Below are 17,302 nucleotides of genomic sequence, written 5' to 3' on the forward strand. Positions count from 1 at the left end.
TTGCTACAACCTCCTTCCAGGCAGCTGAAAGGGTCCCCCATGAGCCTCCTTTTCTCCAGGCTGAACACCCCCAGCTCCCTCAGCTGCTCCTCACAGCACTTGTGCTCCAGACCCTTCCCCAGCTCCGTGTCCCTTCTCTGGACACGCTCCAGCCCCTCAGTGTCTTTCTGGCAGTGAGGGGCCCAGAGCTGAGCACAGCATTGGAGCTGTGGCCTCAGCAGTGCCCAGGGCAGGGGGATAATCAATCACTGCCCTGTCCCTGTTTGTAACACTGTTCCTGATCCAGGCCAGGATGCCATTGCCCTTCTTGGTCACCTGGGCACACTGCTGGCTCATGTACAGCCTTTCCTCTCATGGCAGACTTCCCAGCCCTTTGATCACTGCTGTCTTTGGGGAAATTATCTAAGCACTGTAACACTCCATATATGAATCATACTGTGTTGATCAGCTCATCAAGTCACAGATAGGAAATACTGCTCACATGGCACAACGAAGGAATTATGAGAAATAGCAGACGAGCAAGAGGAAGAAGGGGAACAGTAACCACAGAAGGAGTATTATGGTTAACAGCCTATCTTGAGATTTTGTTTGCAGTTTAAATTTTAAGTCCTCATTTACAAATTGTCTCACTCCAGTCTTCCTCAGTTTTGATCTACATCTGTCTTTACCTCTTCCTTTAGTACTAAGCAGTCTATTTCAGCCTGTATAAAACAATTAGCTTCTTAATCCCCCCAGAATTCTCAACATCACTAAGAACATCAGAAATACTACACTTAACTTCAGGCACCTGACCAAAAAAAAAAAAAAAAACCCACAGAGATGCCACAGTCACAGCTCCACTCAGTATTTCCTTTTTTCCATTGCCCAACTGTTCTCTTCTGCTTTCTATTTGTTGCCAGATTACTTCTTTTCAGAAGATGGTGTAGGTAGGGATATCAGGGCAGAGATCTGATGAAATACCATGTCCCTCAGCACAGGCTTCTCAAAAAATGAGATACACTTTTGATTAGGTATATTTAGGAGAAGACTAAACAACATAACAAACTGGCTAGACATAACAATCTAGCATTAAATACAAAGAAAATATTTACACTTGCTTTGTAACAGCTGAGAAAAAAAGGTGATCTGAAAAGGTGATGAGAAAGATGAAGATTTTATTCTCTTCATACCTGATACTAATAGAATAAAAGTCAGATCACCTTTATTCTCAAGTTTTGTAAGAGGACATACCAGCCTCCTATGAGGAAACACTAATGAGGACATAGCATCTGATCAATATTGCTGGCAGAAGTGTCCAACTTTTTCTGTTTCTAGTGCCTACTCCCAGAGCAAAATGTATATATTAAAAAATACTGGAAAACTAGCATCCATACATGCAAACAAAAAATAGAATGAAGTCAAGTGTTCATATGCAGAACAATGATGAAGCAAAAGCACTTGACAATGATAGTGAGTCATCTCACACTCTTCTGCTTGTTGAAACTGCTGCTTGTGATGCTGAAACACACAGAGTTTAGATATTGTTGTTACCCAGAGTGTCATAAATTAAAATTCAGGGTTCATCATCATTAAACTCTGTGCAAAATTCACGGACGGGAATGAATTTTTATTGTATTAATTTAAACCCATTAGAATCACAAAATGGTTTGGATTGGAAGGGATCTAAAGATCATCTAGTCTAAGCCCCCTGCCTTAGGCAGGTATATATTTTAGAGGTCAAATTGATTGAACCTTGTGTATTCTCCCAAATTTTAAAAGGCAGACACTACATCTGCCAAATCCTCTTCCTAAGTCTTCATTTTCACACTGTATTTTCCACAGCCTACTCAGGACCTCTGTCTCCTTGGCTCTCTTCTCTTCCAATGTTGAGCAAACAACTTTGGTTCTGCCTTTGTAGTAATACTGGTTCTCTACTGCACTGTTACTCCAGTTTTAAAACACCACTTCAATCTGAGGAGAATCCAAAGGACACATTCTCCTTTTGTCCCTCTCCCCTCAGTGGCACCAAAATGCTTGTCAACTCCATTTTTTTTTTTAACTTTTTTTTTTTAACTGAGAGGTGGCACTGACTGACCACATAAGAATGACACAAGTGCCAACTGTGCAGAATACTCCAGCTCCATGGAGCTTGCATTCAGCTTACAGGAGCTGGAAACACAGAGCTTTGCAATCAAACTATCACTCTGAAAACTATATACATGTTCTAAATGAATGCTGATCAGCAAGATAATGAAATTATGTACAGTATATAATGCCAGGTCTTCCCTCAGGGATAAAAAAACAATACATAAATGTGGGGGAGGGAATGTAGGGTTGAGCAGGGGAGAGAAACAGACAGATGGCTTTGATGGGCTAAAATAGATTAGACTGGAAATAAAGCAGGTTTTTGTCCTTCCTTTTTTTTTTTTTTTTAAACACCCTTTAGGAACTTACTATTTCTATCATTTTAATGGCCATTTTCTAATAGTCTTAGCCATGTATTTTCAAGCTTTGTGCTGATCCAAAATAGGAAAAAAGAAAAACAGCAAAAATAAGCATCATTCCTGCCTGTAAGCACAGCAAAACTTGCCATGTGACTACCTGATCATACACCATTTTCTCACTGTAGGTCTTCAAAAGCACAGTGCTCAATTTCATTTAATAATACAAAAAAACCCCACCAAATCTACAGAAAGAACAGACACAAAGATGGGATTTCCCAAATCCTAGTATGCAAAGCCTGCAGTATTGATGCTCAGCCCTCTCTGGTAGAACAGAAGGATACAATTTTGTTGACATGCACTCAAAGCATTGATGAAGGGCATAACAGAAATTAGAAGATGACAGTCTTGATCCAAAATTACTAATAAATACACACCAAAGACACAGTTCCTTTCCCTTCAAGAAAACAAATGTATGGGTACACTGATTCCTATGGAAAGGTGTTTTGTCAGAGTTTCCAGATTCACTAAAGAAAAATTCTAAGAAATTATAAAACATTAGGTAATTGTTACAATAACATTTGAATGTGGTTTTTCTTTTACAGTACCAAGGCAATGTTGTTTAACGTTGACAGACTGAAGGTAGTGTACTTGACTGCTTATTTTTATAAATCCACTTGACAAACAGCTCACCTCCCAGGACCATACCAGCTTGACAGCACTTCCTCAAGCGACATGCTGGGCAGTTCTTCCTACGGATTTTATCGACTATGCAGTCATTCCTTCCAGCACATAAATAGTTGTGCTGCCCTGCAGGCAAGAGAAAAACAGGATGAATACTATGTTTTCTAACATGGCAAAATTATTTCTGTGTATAAATGTTTCAGAAACGACTAAAGATTCAAAAAATTGTACTTCAAGGATTAAATAACTCCTTCATTTTCTGCTAACCTTTAAACAAGCATGTTATTATTTTAATATAACATTTTATTTGGTCTGTTTAAAGGCAAAACACACCATCTATGAAATTCCAGAATAATTAGCAGGAAGCATGAAATGCTTAAATTATTGCACTAACAATATTTCTTAAGTAAATCAAGCATGAGAACAGAACAATAGTTTCTTTAAAACTTATTTTTCTTTGAAGCTATTGATCCTGTTTTCAAAGCATTTAAGTAAATTTTGCTTGGATTGATGTGGAGTTTCTCAGAGCAAACAGAATGAAGAAGTTGGGGCAGTGCAAGAAAAAGCCCTTTAGGCAAAGTAAATGACCTCTGATGGAGAAGCAGTTCTGTACTAAACTTGCTGAAATACCAGCTGACCAGGTGAAGCCAAGACCGTCAAAAAGGACAAACAGAAGGAAATTGTAACTTTGTGGTTTAGGTTAGCTTAGCTCATTGTTTAATTCTGAATGATATTATTAGAAAGAGCCTGTCATTAGTGTATTGAAATAGAGCCCTTCCAATAAAATTAGCTTTCAGCAAAGTAAAATATTAAATGGAACACTCTGGATAGAGACCTCCAAATATAACAGAACTCAGTACCAGATCTTTTAAATTTTCACTGATTTCTAGATCTAAAAAAGAGTTAGTGCTGAACCAATGCATTTGTTTCTGTGCTAACATTTTTAAAGATAAATAATTTGCTTCTTAACCATAGCATTAAAAACAACCCATTTGATTTTAGTGAAAATTGCTGGAAATAAATTTTCATAAAAATTTCTTTAGTTTTGTTTTAGAAAGCTACAGGTAAACAAAAACAGTTCCCTCACATATTGCCTGGCAACAAAAACATCCTTAGTAATGTTTTCATCAGAAGAAACTTTCATTTACTTTGTCCCATTAATTCTAATCCTAGACTCCTACTTACAGGAAACATTACCAAAAGTAGATGAATGAATAAAAATCTATCTTGCTGTAGTAGCAGACCACTAAAAAACTTACTTTGAACAATTCTTCCTTGGGATTACTTGCAGTTTTTCCTCATCTTTCTTTGCTTCTATAAGCTACACAAAGCATTCAGTCTTTTGATAAGCAACAACAATTTTAAAACTCCATTAGTTTAATTAAAATCCATGAATATTATCCATGCTCTTTGGTATTCTATTGCTTTAATGCACAGGTAATTTATGAAGGAATACTTAAGTATAGTTAAAGTTTTCTTTGTGCTTGTCTTGTTTTGGTGGTTTTCTTCAGTCCCCTGAAAGTAGATTTCTTCCAGACCTCTTTTCCAGGAATCCTGTTAAAGTCTACACAAGATGGTCTGAATCCATATAAACCTTGAACTGCTTATTATAAATCTAAGGATGAAATTTTTTCTCATTTACAAAGCAAATAATAATTGAATCACAGCTATGAAAACTACACTCCCATATTCATATGTGCTGCTTTTAGATTAGACAGGATCAAACAGTGTCTCTGCCCAGTGTATACCAGGCCAGAAATGAAATCTGTTACTAGAAATTAGGCACAGTAAAATTTGCTTAAAAGCCAAAATGCTGCCAATCCAATTCTCTCAGGGGATTACGGTGACAAAAACTCAGGCACTTCTTGAGGCTTACTGTTAACAACTTGTTTTCAAGGCATTTAAGAAACCACAGTCATATCCTGCGCTAGACTTACACCTTCACGTGGGTTTTCCATTCCACTCATCTCTACTCCACCTCTCCCTGACACCTTCTGTCCCTAAGTGTATTCCATGCATTTTGATTCAGATGCAACATTAATTTGGTATTTTTCAGTTTCATCTGTAATAGATTATTTTTATTATCGTGGTCATTGGAGTGGATGTCATATCAATTGATTAATCTGAGTAAATGTTCCCATTTGAAATCACTTCTACCATTGTGCAAAACTGGGTTCTGAGAAAATGTTACTTGCTTGACATTAACATTTTATGGGCAGCAGCTGTCTGAAGGAGAGATTGTGTAAGAAATGAACACATGCCAGATGTTTGCCTAGTTTCAAAATTATAGGACAATATTTAGTTAGATGAGGATATTTGGAAGCTTTTCCTGGCATGATAAAATATGTTTTTGAACATGTATTTTCTACAGGTCAGTCTTCAGGATCATCTAGATTTGAGCTACCTGTCTTCAACACTTGAGCATTGCAGTTATATCAAATGCATGTACTAATGAAGTGCCCAAAAACCCCAACAAAATAAAAAGCACCATTCAATTGGTAGCTTGATATTCAGTGTCTTTTCTATGACTATCGTCATATTAACCACTAAAACAAAAACCAAAACAAACAAGCAAAGAAAATACTCAGGAAAAAAACAAAAAACAGGATAGTAGTAGTACAGTCATTAGAGCACAAGTCTGAAAGTAAAGGTTGCTATTAGCATTTCTTACAAAAATATGAACCTGGGAACTTTCTGACAATTTCCACATCTTCAGAAAGCTTCACCCACTGTTAAGTTCCCTATGCATGTTTCCTTTTCACTGTTTTTTGAAAGTGCACATTGAGGATCACTCTCAATGTATTGGCTCATAACCTGCTTGACTGAGAAAATACAGAGATGATTTTATCTGTCACTGAAATGTTCCAGATTCCTGTAGGATACTATTTTTTTAAACTTCCACCAAAATCCATTAGTATTAGCAAAGTTGCAAGTTCTAATGTAAGCAGGCATACACAATTTTAAGTCCTGTAATGACTGCTGTCCTGGGAGGTTTTTAATACAGTGGTGAAAGTAGCACATACAATATCTTTACAAACTGCACTATTAACTTAGCTCACTGACAGGCTGTAAGTCACTCACAATCACTCTAGCAAACTCCTGAGTTGCAGAAACTTTGCAGATGTACAAAATATGGAAAACATAAAGGTTTTTCTGATCCTGGGGTACCAGATACAGCAATCAATTATTTGGGTAAGTGCCTCTGTGCTGAACTGTTGCCACGCTGCACAGAAGCAAGGCACTTGCTTGCTAAGTCTCAGTTCCTTCTATCTGCACAGAAGAGTAAGATCTCGGCTCTCTTTTCTCTCTCCCAAATTCTGTGATTCTGCCTCCCTGTATCTCTCAGCTGCCAATGATTTTGTATAAAACCATCAACCTTTGCAGAACACATCATGATGTTTTATTTAGTTTAGTTTTGGATTTCTGTCTAAACCTTGCAGGCATCTATTGCATCTCTTGGTAAATTATTTTACTGCCAAATGTCTCTCAACATCAAATCTGTACTTCCTGAAGACTCACCTCAAGGTTTTGCTCAATAATTTTCTAACAGTGTGTTTTATGTCTTACAAACTTCTGAAAAGTGCCAACTAAATCAATAGGTAAAAACAAAACCAAATCAAAACAAAAACCACAATGGAATTGTAGAAGCTGACAATAAATATGAGTTCAAAATTTAAAACATGGGAAATAAGTTCACCTGTACACCTAAACAAAACATAATGATGCAGTTGTAGCTTTTGAGTAAAAACCTGACTACTGGAAGCTAAGACAACATGCTAGGCTAGTCCCTAGCTTGTGGAAAACCTGACTTGTAAGAATAAATACAGACTAATCCTTACCCTGAACATGCTCTGACAAGACAGATTTTCCACAGCTAGGCAAACAGCTGGCCTAGTTCATCCTTGGTAAAATGGAAGTAAAATTATATCAAATTTAGCCCAGATCTAAACATAACACTCTTCTATTTACACTGTTTCAAAGTTTCAAAACAGCAAATGTGGGTTGAATTTACCTCTAATTGTGTGTTTCTCTTTAATTTTGAAGGACTAGGAATCTGTACTACAATCTCCATGCCCCTGTATGCCATCCCATGCTATTAGTCTTCAAGATTCCATGCACTTCAGATAATGTTGCTGGGGTTTTTAAATTTATTTCTGTGTGTTTTCTCTAAAAACAAGAAGTCCCTGAAGTGAGACTTCTGACTCTTAACTACTTAACCAAAATCCACATCCATCATGGACTTTACCATGCAAAATCTTTTGATAAAGATTTACATTTCTCTCTTGGCCCATTGAGGTAAAATTCTCACTTCCAGCTCTTAAGCAGGTGACTTCCACTCTGTAGCCTATATTGGTATAAAGAAAGTCATGTTATTGATTCAAGTCTGCTTCTCAGAAAAGAATTAAGGATTCGGTTGGCCAAAGAGGGCAAAGAGTGGAAAGCAGAGGAACTTGTGAGTATGTCCCATCCTAGAATCTAACCAAAATAATGAAGAATATTTCACAGTGAAAGTGATAAAAAGGATTGTCTATAACATCTTTGACTGACTCTTTCCTTCTCTTGTATACTGATCTCAAAATCTTCCTGCCTTTTGCTGTGAATCCTGCAATTCTATTGTTTTTTCCTCACAAAATCACTTCTTCAAAGAGCAACCTCCAAAGAGAGTATAATTTTTAAATACCTACAAAACAGAACAATTAATTGTAGCTACCTTGTTTTCACTCACTTCTAGACTGAGTTAAAAGTTACAATCCTGTTTTATAATATCTTTTACATTTCCCTGTCTGTATCACTGTTTCCAATAAGAAAAAGAAGGAAAACAAAATGAAAACCACAGAAAACCAAAATGAAACAAGATTAAGTTATAATTCATGGAAACGAAAATGAACTGTAAAATTAGAAATACTGTTTCATACTGATTTTCAGATGGTTTGCCTAAACTTGAAACGCCTTGAAATGTATAAAGTCTTGGAGTCTAAATACGGGAACTGGCCACAAAAACTTTCCACAGCTAGTATCCCTTCAGGAGAATATGGTAGTATCTACAAGTCACTATTTCCATTCTTTTTACAGTATTGTGTCACAATTGTTCCTTGGTCATAATTTTAAAGTAATTAACTGCATCAGGGATACAAATATGTAAAATTATGGAAGTGTCAGCGTATTTGTCAATAGGTGGTCTGCTTCTTACAAATACAAAATATGGGATTTGAACACGAAACCTAATTCAAAACCATGACAATTTCAGTGGTATACAGCACTAAAGTATCAATTGTTTTGCTCTTGATTGTTATATTCTTCTATGAAGACCCTTTATATTTGCATTTCAGTCATCCTATCATTCTGACTTTAGTGGAATTATCATACCCCATTGCCATGGTAATTTTTTTCATGCATATTCTCCCTATATTCCTTGACTTGACCCACAACTGAACCAGAGGGACAGAGTCACCCACTACATGAGCAATAAAGGCAAAAAACCCAGAAATATTAGTAGCAGAAAAAAGTAATATGCAAAAAACATAGATATTGTTGCCTCTTGATTAAAACATATTGGATTAACTTTATTCTATTTGATTAATTAGATTCTAAAATGTAGATATCTATTAAAACACTACTAAATGGTACATCATGAATACTGTGGAACAAATATACAATTTAAGGCAATGGACTTAAACCATCAATCCCAAATTTGCTTTTAGAATAGAACAGTTTTACTATACCTATTTACACTTTATATACTTATGTAATATAAATGTTCTTAAAATAATTATGATTTTTATATGTGAAATAATTTAGTGATATCTGTAATATATATATAATACTTAAGCAATATGAAATGAGCATTTTATATGCTTCTTTTATTTCTTTTATATACTACAGAACTATATTAGCTACCTTGGTGATGTGGATAGGATTCATATCATCAAATACAGACAGTGTGCATGGTCACCTGACACTCCTTTACACTCAGTGCTGAGAAATAGTTACTGTTAGAGTACTGCTATTTTCATCACAAGTACATATTAGAAATTTCAGTGAATTTCTTTGTAAAATTTCTTGTTCCTCTCCATTCACCATTAAATGAACTTAAGATAAGCAGTTCAGATTGCTCATATTGTGCACATGGGAAGTTAGAACAGGATATTAACAAGACTGAGCAGTCAGTTGCTCTTTAAAGCAGGCAGTCTTACACTACCTGAAATAGCTCCTAATCCACCTGAAAAGATGCTTAAGATGATACATAATAATGTTTCTAAAATCCTATGTAAAAGTTAAACTACAGTTTTTAGTAACTGACATTTCTGCAGCTGATTATGTACTAGACCATGTCTATTAGGAAAACAGTGGTAAAGTCACAGTCAGAGCAGTAGGAAGCCCAGTACTAGTGCAAGAGTCAAAGCACCAGAACAAATGACACCTCAGCTCACTTCACTTCTGTGCCTCATAAAAATCAATTCATCAAATTGCTGTTTGTCATACTGCTGGACAACAAATCCTTTTGAAGTCAGAAGTATGATGAAGATATATCATTTTGTATCAATGCAGATTTTCTTTTCGTTTTCATATTGCAAATTCTTTGAACTCACAAAAGTGACATTTTCCATCTGCATTTTAGGCTCCTCAATAAAGCAATTTTGTACATTTGAATTTGAAAATATACTTAGCTTACTGTACTTTACTACATTTTGGCCATGTGCAAAAAAAGAACTTCAATGACATCAAAACTGTTATATTGAGTGAAAAGCATTTTTATCTCTCAACTTGCCATGTGTATGCTTTGTGTGTTTGCATGTTCTTCATGAACATTTCATCACCATCAGGTTTACAGTACATGCTGTACCAAATTCTGATCCCAAGATCAGAAAAGATCAGATAGACTGAAAGGTTGGATTAAAAATTAGAAAACCCTTTAGAGTTAGGAGGAAAAGGAACTTTTAACATCTCCTTCACAAAGTTCACAGCTAAAAGATTCTCTACAGTATTATTTCTCTTTGTTTTCAAAGAGGATTTTCTACAGTGGTTGGCATTTTTTAAAATACTTGGCATGCTGTACCATTTTAGATTCTTTAGCTATGGAAAAGCTAACTGTTTAGACAAGCACTTTTCCTTATGCACATTACTGCACTACATACATGGTGAATCAGACTGCCATCATAAAACTGCTTATCATTACACTGATAAGGTCAGATACACTTTATCAGAAAGTTTGGTTGAAGTCATGATCAACCTTCACACTGTGTAAGTGCAGCTCATCATCAATTACTCCATGGAACCTCTCTATATACACAGTGAAAACCCTCATGGAAATCCCACTTTCTGCCAGTTCACCAAATTCAGGCCTTAGAGAGTAGAAAAGTTGACACTTGGTCAGTTAAATGTTATCTGCTACATATGCTTGAGTTTGTTCCCTGATGCCATTGATGCAGCAGAGTTGCTACAAAGACTTTAAAGCACATATTAAAACAAGCAGAAGTTACACAATCATTTGGTCAAGTTTGTAACACGTTCCCAGGAGCTTAAACAAACCAAGAGTCAGTCTGATTATCTGCTGCAATAACATGTATTCATGTTGGTCTCGGACTCTGGGTTTGGGCAACTACTTTTCCTTAAATATCAATAATATAAACAAAGTGCAAATATAAATAAAGAACAAAAATAAGAAATGAAGCTTTATTATTGGAAAAACAGCCCTTGGATTTTTTTGCAGGATTAGGTAATTTAAAAGTTTAATTAGTAGAACTAGAACTATTGAAAAAGAGACACTTTCAACAAGAAGGCAATAATGCAGCCTACCAAGAAATACTGTGTTCTCAACAGTGTAACTCCAGAATCCCAAAACTGAACACTGGGCTCCTGTTCAGGGTCAAACATTTTACCCTGGTGCTCCACAAGCATTTTGATCATGGCTGCCTTGCATGGTTTTACATGAAGGCATCTTTGTAAGACATCACTAATGACTGTTTGGCAATTTAGTCCTAGAAAAGTAGAAGTCCATTTATCTTCATTCTCCTCATGCCCTGTTAGAAATATTTTCCTCTGTTTTGTTACCATGAATGAAACACATTGATACAACTTAAACAATGCCTGATCATCAACACGAATTACTTTGCAAATACAGTAGTTCTACATATTTGGAAGCATTTTGAATATTATTTCTGATTTTTTTTTTAATTTTTTTATTTCTATGTCCAAAATGCTCATCTCACCTACAGGAACAGCACCACCCCATCAGCACAGTGAGTCCAGTTTTGTCTTTTCAAATTTCTTTACTGAATATAAACAGCAGTAACTTCTATGGTTTTCCTTATGCTCAAAGGAGATCTTTACAGTATTTTTTAAAAGCCTTGTTATTTCTTCGTACATTAAGTGAATCTACAGACTACTAGTTATTTGTAAGGATCCAACAGAAAACTTCTAAATGCAAATAAATGTTGCCTAGGAAAAAACAATCCAGTATCTTTGTCCCTTTACTGCTCCTCACTTGCAGTAATAATTTTTTTACATATTATCTACTATACTACAAGTGCCCAAAGGAAGGACTTTAATTTTTGTTTAACCTACTTCAAGATGGTGCCAAGAGAAAAAAAATGTTTATTTTATTAACGCCAACCTTCATATATATACATATAGCCACATATGGGGAACCAACACCCCAAAAGACAGAAAGTGTCTAGAAAGTCATACATATTTTAGAATTCAGTGCCAAGAAACAATCTTAATCTTTGTGATCCTCACACAACTCTGACCCCTTGTTAAATTGTATAGGTATGTAGTGGTTACATTTAAATGTATGATTAAATCATGATCAGGATATATATTGATTGCTCAGTCTGAGTATTTTAAATAATCTCTGTTTTTACTTCAAAAAGATTGGATATGGAAAAAATGAATTCTCTGGATAACATAGGAGTCCATTTTATTCAAATGGAAGTGTTTAACCAGTAAAGTATTATCATCACATCTGGGGAGGTAAAAAAAATGGTATATGAATAGAAAAATTTCTGTGAAAAAAAATACAAAAAATACATAGGCTGTTTGATTTCAAACAGTAAATGCAACTCAGATTACAGGAATAATTAAAATAGAAAACAGACATTTCCCAAAAAATGTAATGCTACTATATTAAGAACTTTTTTTATCTATGCACAAAACCTTGTAACATACAAAAAAAACTCAAGATAGAGAAAATCCATGAAATAGCAAAAGCCAGCTATTTCCAATTATGTTTTAATTTCTCATAAAGATAAGTAATGTATGGAAATTACATGAAAAGTAGAGTTTTGACCAGGATTTTTTACTCACAAAATTTAACATTTTATTTGCACGAATTATTATTTAAAACCCACATGTCTGTAGTAGCACTAAATTTAATATACGGTATTAAAAATACGGTAGCATCGTATTTTAATATAAGGTACTCATAAATTACACTACACTTAGTAATAAAATTTCAGTCCCTGACTTTTCTTTAAAAAAAATATTTGGCTGATTTAGCAAAACATAGCAAAAAAATGTGAAGCCAAAGCAAGAGACCAACTAGCAAAGTCAGTGAAACTTAAATGTAAGTTGGAAGTGGCTTAAGAGCTTTGCAGCCTAACACAAATATTTCTAGTAGTTTTCCCATGAAACCCATTGAAAGCATTAAAGAAAACGTGGCACTGGTTCAAAAGGTGTCTTAGACCACCAAGACCATTTTGCAAATAATTCATATTAAAGGAAGAACATGAGCATATGCTTAAAGTGCAACAAAACAGTGAAACAAAAAATCTAATTATATTATTATGCTAAGCTTTTACTTTTCCAATATTCCCCTTTTCATTTGGAGAGAGATAAACTCTATAAAGCAGACAAAACTATGCATCACAACAAGAAAATACAGGATGCAGTTTTTAAGGAATCCTATCCATTTGAACAGAGGTTTTGTTAAATACATAGAACAGAAATTTGAGTATCCTAGTTCTGGTGGGATCAGATAAAAATCAAAACAGGAGACAAAGCCTAAAAAGTAGAAGGATTTGTTTTACTGCTTTATCTGTTGAACCACATAAAATAGTCTGCTCTTTTATTCTTTAAAATCTCAGTGGAAAAGGCATAAAACATAATCCAAAATTTAAAAATAAACATAGGTATTGCTACTGTTTCATTAAACTTGCAGCTTGACTTTGCAACTTGATGAACAAGTCAAACACAGTTATTGTTATTATGACTTGAAATAGTTCAGTGAAATTTTAAATACTTCCATAACTTCCAGGAAGCCAAAACTCAGCAACTTGAAAGCAAAAAAATTTCACTACTTCAAAAAGATAACAAAGACAAAATAAGTTCTTATCTGCCTATCATTAGCTCATACCCACAATATTTTCCTTTGAACACCATTTTTACTTTTAAACACAAGCTTATAGTGCACAAAAATTTTATTTAACTCTGCCTACCTGGAAAGATTCACTGACAAACAGCAAATAATAATTAGGAAAAAAGTAAAGTAAACCAAATAATACTAGAAAAATCAGTTATGAAAGAACTTGGTCAATATCCACTGTAATACTTAAATAGAGTTGATATTAAAAAAAAAAAAATCACTACAGTGATAATACATATAAAAATGAACAATAAATAAACAGCATGCCCTAGTGCCTAGAAGACATATTTCAGATAACTAGGAACAATGGCATCATAGAGTACCTTCCATTGCCCTTTTAAAGAAGACTTTACAACTTCCACAGGTAAGCACTCCATAGTGGCAACCTGAGGCCTCATCACCGCAGATGAGACAAATCTTCTGGGGTAGTGATTCAAAACTGAACTGAGAACTTTGGCTGGTTTCTGTATCTGGCCTTGGGAAGAAAAAGAATTAAAAGAAATGAAAGCTCTAGCGTTGCGCAGTTAATTACTTACCTGTATTAATGAGTTTTCTATTAAAAACTTCATTTTTAAATTGGTAATCAAGATACAGAAGGACACCAAAAAAAAAACAAAGTATGATTGCCTTTCTGCTCAATGGTTTGTCTCTACTGTGGTAATATAGCAAAGCATTGCAAATAAAAAAGCACAAAGTTATATTTTAAACCATTTAGCAAAAAAGGTACCATCTAGATATTCTGTAAAAATGTTCATCTTCTCAGATCAACAACTCTTGTGAGTGGAGTCATAGTGATGATTTTTTTTCCTGTACAGAGACAGAATCAGATAGATGTCAATTGAATTACAAAGGCCTCTTTTATATGGGAAATATGACATTTCATTTCAACTGGAAAAATCTTTAATAATCAGTTTTTCACCCCCCATACAGCTGCAGCATTCTCAGAAGTAACTAAGCCTGATGGGGATATCAAGGCTATTTCCAATTCATCTCCGAGAAAAGGCAGGCTAATCTAGGTAATCACTGCATTTACTAAAAGAAAGGATTTCCTTTGAAACTGTAACACTGGATGAACCTTTTGTTGCGTCTATTTCTAGGTAATGTACATCTCGGCACGATAGTGCTCGATTTCATTCTAGCAAATCAACATACAAGAGTTTCAGTTTTCTTTTTCGTGTGAAATCAACTACTTTTTGTGCGGTTTTTTTTGGTTTTTTTTTTTTTTGTTTGTTTGTTTGGTTGGTTGGTTGGTTGGTTTTGGTTTGCTTTGTTTTTCAAATCGGGAACGGTGTTTTGGGAAATATTTAGGTATGGATGAATACGGTATCGCTGGAAGTGAGGGCTCGTTAGAAATGCTGCACACTCTCCCCGGTGCCGAGCACTGGCTCGGAGCGGCGGCCCCGAACTCCCTGCGATAACACACCAACATCCCTGGAGCGGCACCGTGCCCAAAGCCGGCAGGTGCCGCCTGCGGAGCCGGGACAGCGCGGCAGGGAGCGCCAGCGGGGCTGCGGGCACCACCTAAGGGCCCGAAATGACCAACTCGGACTCCGCCCGTCCTTTCCTCAGCATCCCGTAAATATCCCCCCGAGGCGCCCACCGCGCGGCACGCCGGAGGAGGATGAGGATGAGGAGGCGCGGAGCTCTCCCGCCCCGCCGGCCCCGTCCCTCAGGCAGCGCCCGCCGCCCCCGCCTTACCGCGCGTAGCCGAGGTAGGGCGGGCAGAGCTGGGGCAGGCCCTCCTTGAGCACGGCGGCCGGGAAGCCCAGCGGCTGGTGCCCGTTCAGCCCCAGGGCCGGGTAGAGCCCGGGCGGCGCGGCCGAGGTGGAGGGCAGGCTGTCGGGCGGCGCCGCCGGCCCGTAGGCGCCGGCCAGCAGGGTGGGCTCCGCCTTGTAGAGGACGCACTCCAGCGAGGGCTCCTGCCCGGCCCGCGGAGCCTGCGGGTACTCGTGGCAGCCCGCCGCGGGGCTGGCCCTGCCGCCCGGATAGCGGGCGGCGAGGCCCAGACCCTCCTCCTTGATCTTCATGACGGGCTGGATGTCGCCGTAGGCGAAGGGCCCGTCCTTGGCGTCGGGCGGCGGGAAGCCGTAGGGCGGCAGGTCGGGCGCGGGGGGCGAGCAGCGCGGCGCCGCGCCGCCCTCGTACTCCGCCCCGTCCAGCAGCTGCCGCGTGCGCGAGGCCAGGAAGGCCGAGTTGAGCGGCAGCAGCGGCACGTGCAGGTATTCCTGCCCCGGGTCCCCCGCCCGGGACCCGCCGGGCAGCGCCCCGCCACCGGCGGCATCGCCCTTGGGCGCCGCGGCGGGACCCTCCGCGCCGGGCCCCGGCCCCGCCGGCCGCGGCTTAGCGGCGGGGACCAGCGCGTCGCCGGGCGGCCAGAGCGCGGCGGGCCGCGGCGGGGGCTGCGAGGGGCCCGGCGGCCCCGGGGCGGCTTCGGCCGCCTTCTGCGAGGGGCCGCTGCTCATCGCGCCGTCGGACGCCTCCTCCGCCTGGAAGAAGGACCACGGCGCCGCGGGCACGGTGGAGCTGGCATGAACCGCGGGAGCCAGGAAGGTGTCCAGGATGGGGTCCAGGGAGTCCTTGACCGAGAGGGAGCCGCTCCCTGGCTGGAAGGAGAGGGAGTCCCGGCCGTCCTCCTGCCTCAGATGCTGCTGCTGCGGGTCTTCCTCCTCCTCCTCCTCCTCTTCCTCCTCCTCCTCCTCCTCCTCCTCCTCCTCCTCTTCGCCCTCCTCCTCGTCGCTGCTCTTGGGGTAAAGCAGCCTGTCCAAGGAGATGTCGATGGACTCCGCTTCCTCGCGGAAGGGATCTCGGCCGGGCTGACCCTGCAGCAGGACCGCCCCGTCTGTGGCAGGCGGAGGCGCCCTGGGCTCCTTGGCTTTCACCTCGGTCATGCTGGCCCGGGGCAGCGATGGTCGCCGGCGAGTCTCCGGCAGCGACAGAGGGCGGGCAGCCGGGCAGCGACGGGGTGCGAGCGGGCGGACGGCTCTTTACATCCTGGACGTGCCTCTGCGGCGCTCCTGCTCACATGGTGCTGCTCTCGGGGAGACGCTCTGTCCCGGCCCCGCCGCCGGTTCGGGGGTGGCTCGGAGCCGGGGGCGGTGCAGCCTGGAGGGGAAACAGTGGGAGCGTGTGCGGGCGGCGTGCAGGAAAGCAGGGTGCCTGCCAGGCACCGGCGGACAGCGGACTCCGCGCTCGTCCCCCGACTGCTTCCCACCGCTCCACGCCCCTCGCCCGTCCCTCCCTCCCCGCCCTCCTCGCCTCCAGCCCCGTCCCTTACCGAGGGTCTGCGCGGGTTCCCGCCTCCCGGTCCCACCGCGCCGCGCTGTCTCTGGGATCCGCTGCTCCTCCAGCGGCACTTCCATCCATCGGCTCCTCCTCCGCTCCGCCTGGCCCCCTCCCATCGCTCGCCGTGCCCGCATCCCTTTCCCATCGCATCCGACCCCTCTATCTTGGGTCAGCGCTTTTTGGCTTGTCCTGATCATCTCTCTGTTCTCTCATCCCTTTCCCCCAGCTCTTGTGCCGGTGCTCCGTCCTCCTCCCTCTTCACCATCCCAAGAAGTGCAGCTCTGCACTGAGCGGAGGGCACGAGTCCCTGGTTAGGTCGCAGCTTTGGGGAGCAGAGAGAAAGACAAGCTTTACTTATTTGCAGTGACGACTCCCTTTCTATTTTTCACTGTCCCCTTCAGACGTTCAATATAGTCTTTCGTGATTAAGCTGTGATCCAAAACCCCTTCTGATACAAAATCAATTTTCCAGTAGCAAGGAAACCAAGGCATTGTAAAGCTCCTTACGTGGCATTGCGGGACGTCAAAGCATCCTTTACACCAAGAAGCACAAC

The 17,302-nt window shown here is 40.0% G+C and overlaps 1 protein-coding gene across 2 annotated transcripts in view; it reads right to left on the minus strand.

The window, feature by feature from the left end:
- PGR (progesterone receptor) overlaps positions 1-16,952 on the minus strand; it is a 32,202-nt gene extending 15,250 nt beyond the window's left edge. Inside the window, exons 1-4 of one of the 2 annotated variants that reach the window (XM_079302250.1) lie at positions 16,742-16,952; positions 15,166-16,569; positions 13,791-13,942; positions 3,129-3,230 (exon numbers count right to left, since the gene is read on the minus strand). In XM_079302250.1, the coding sequence (XP_079158376.1) occupies positions 3,129-3,230; positions 13,791-13,942; positions 15,166-16,355 (1,444 nt within the window). In that variant the 5' untranslated portion in view covers positions 16,356-16,569; positions 16,742-16,952. Of the gene's footprint in view, positions 1-3,113; positions 3,231-13,790; positions 13,943-15,165; positions 16,570-16,741 lie in introns of both variants that reach the window. The other variant, XM_079302249.1, reaches the window with a different exon arrangement.
- Between the last annotated feature and the right edge of the window lie 350 nt (positions 16,953-17,302).

The sequence above is a fragment of the Erithacus rubecula genome, assembly GCF_903797595.1.
Source record: "Erithacus rubecula genome assembly, chromosome: 1".
NCBI classification, from domain to species: domain Eukaryota; kingdom Metazoa; phylum Chordata; class Aves; order Passeriformes; family Muscicapidae; genus Erithacus; species Erithacus rubecula.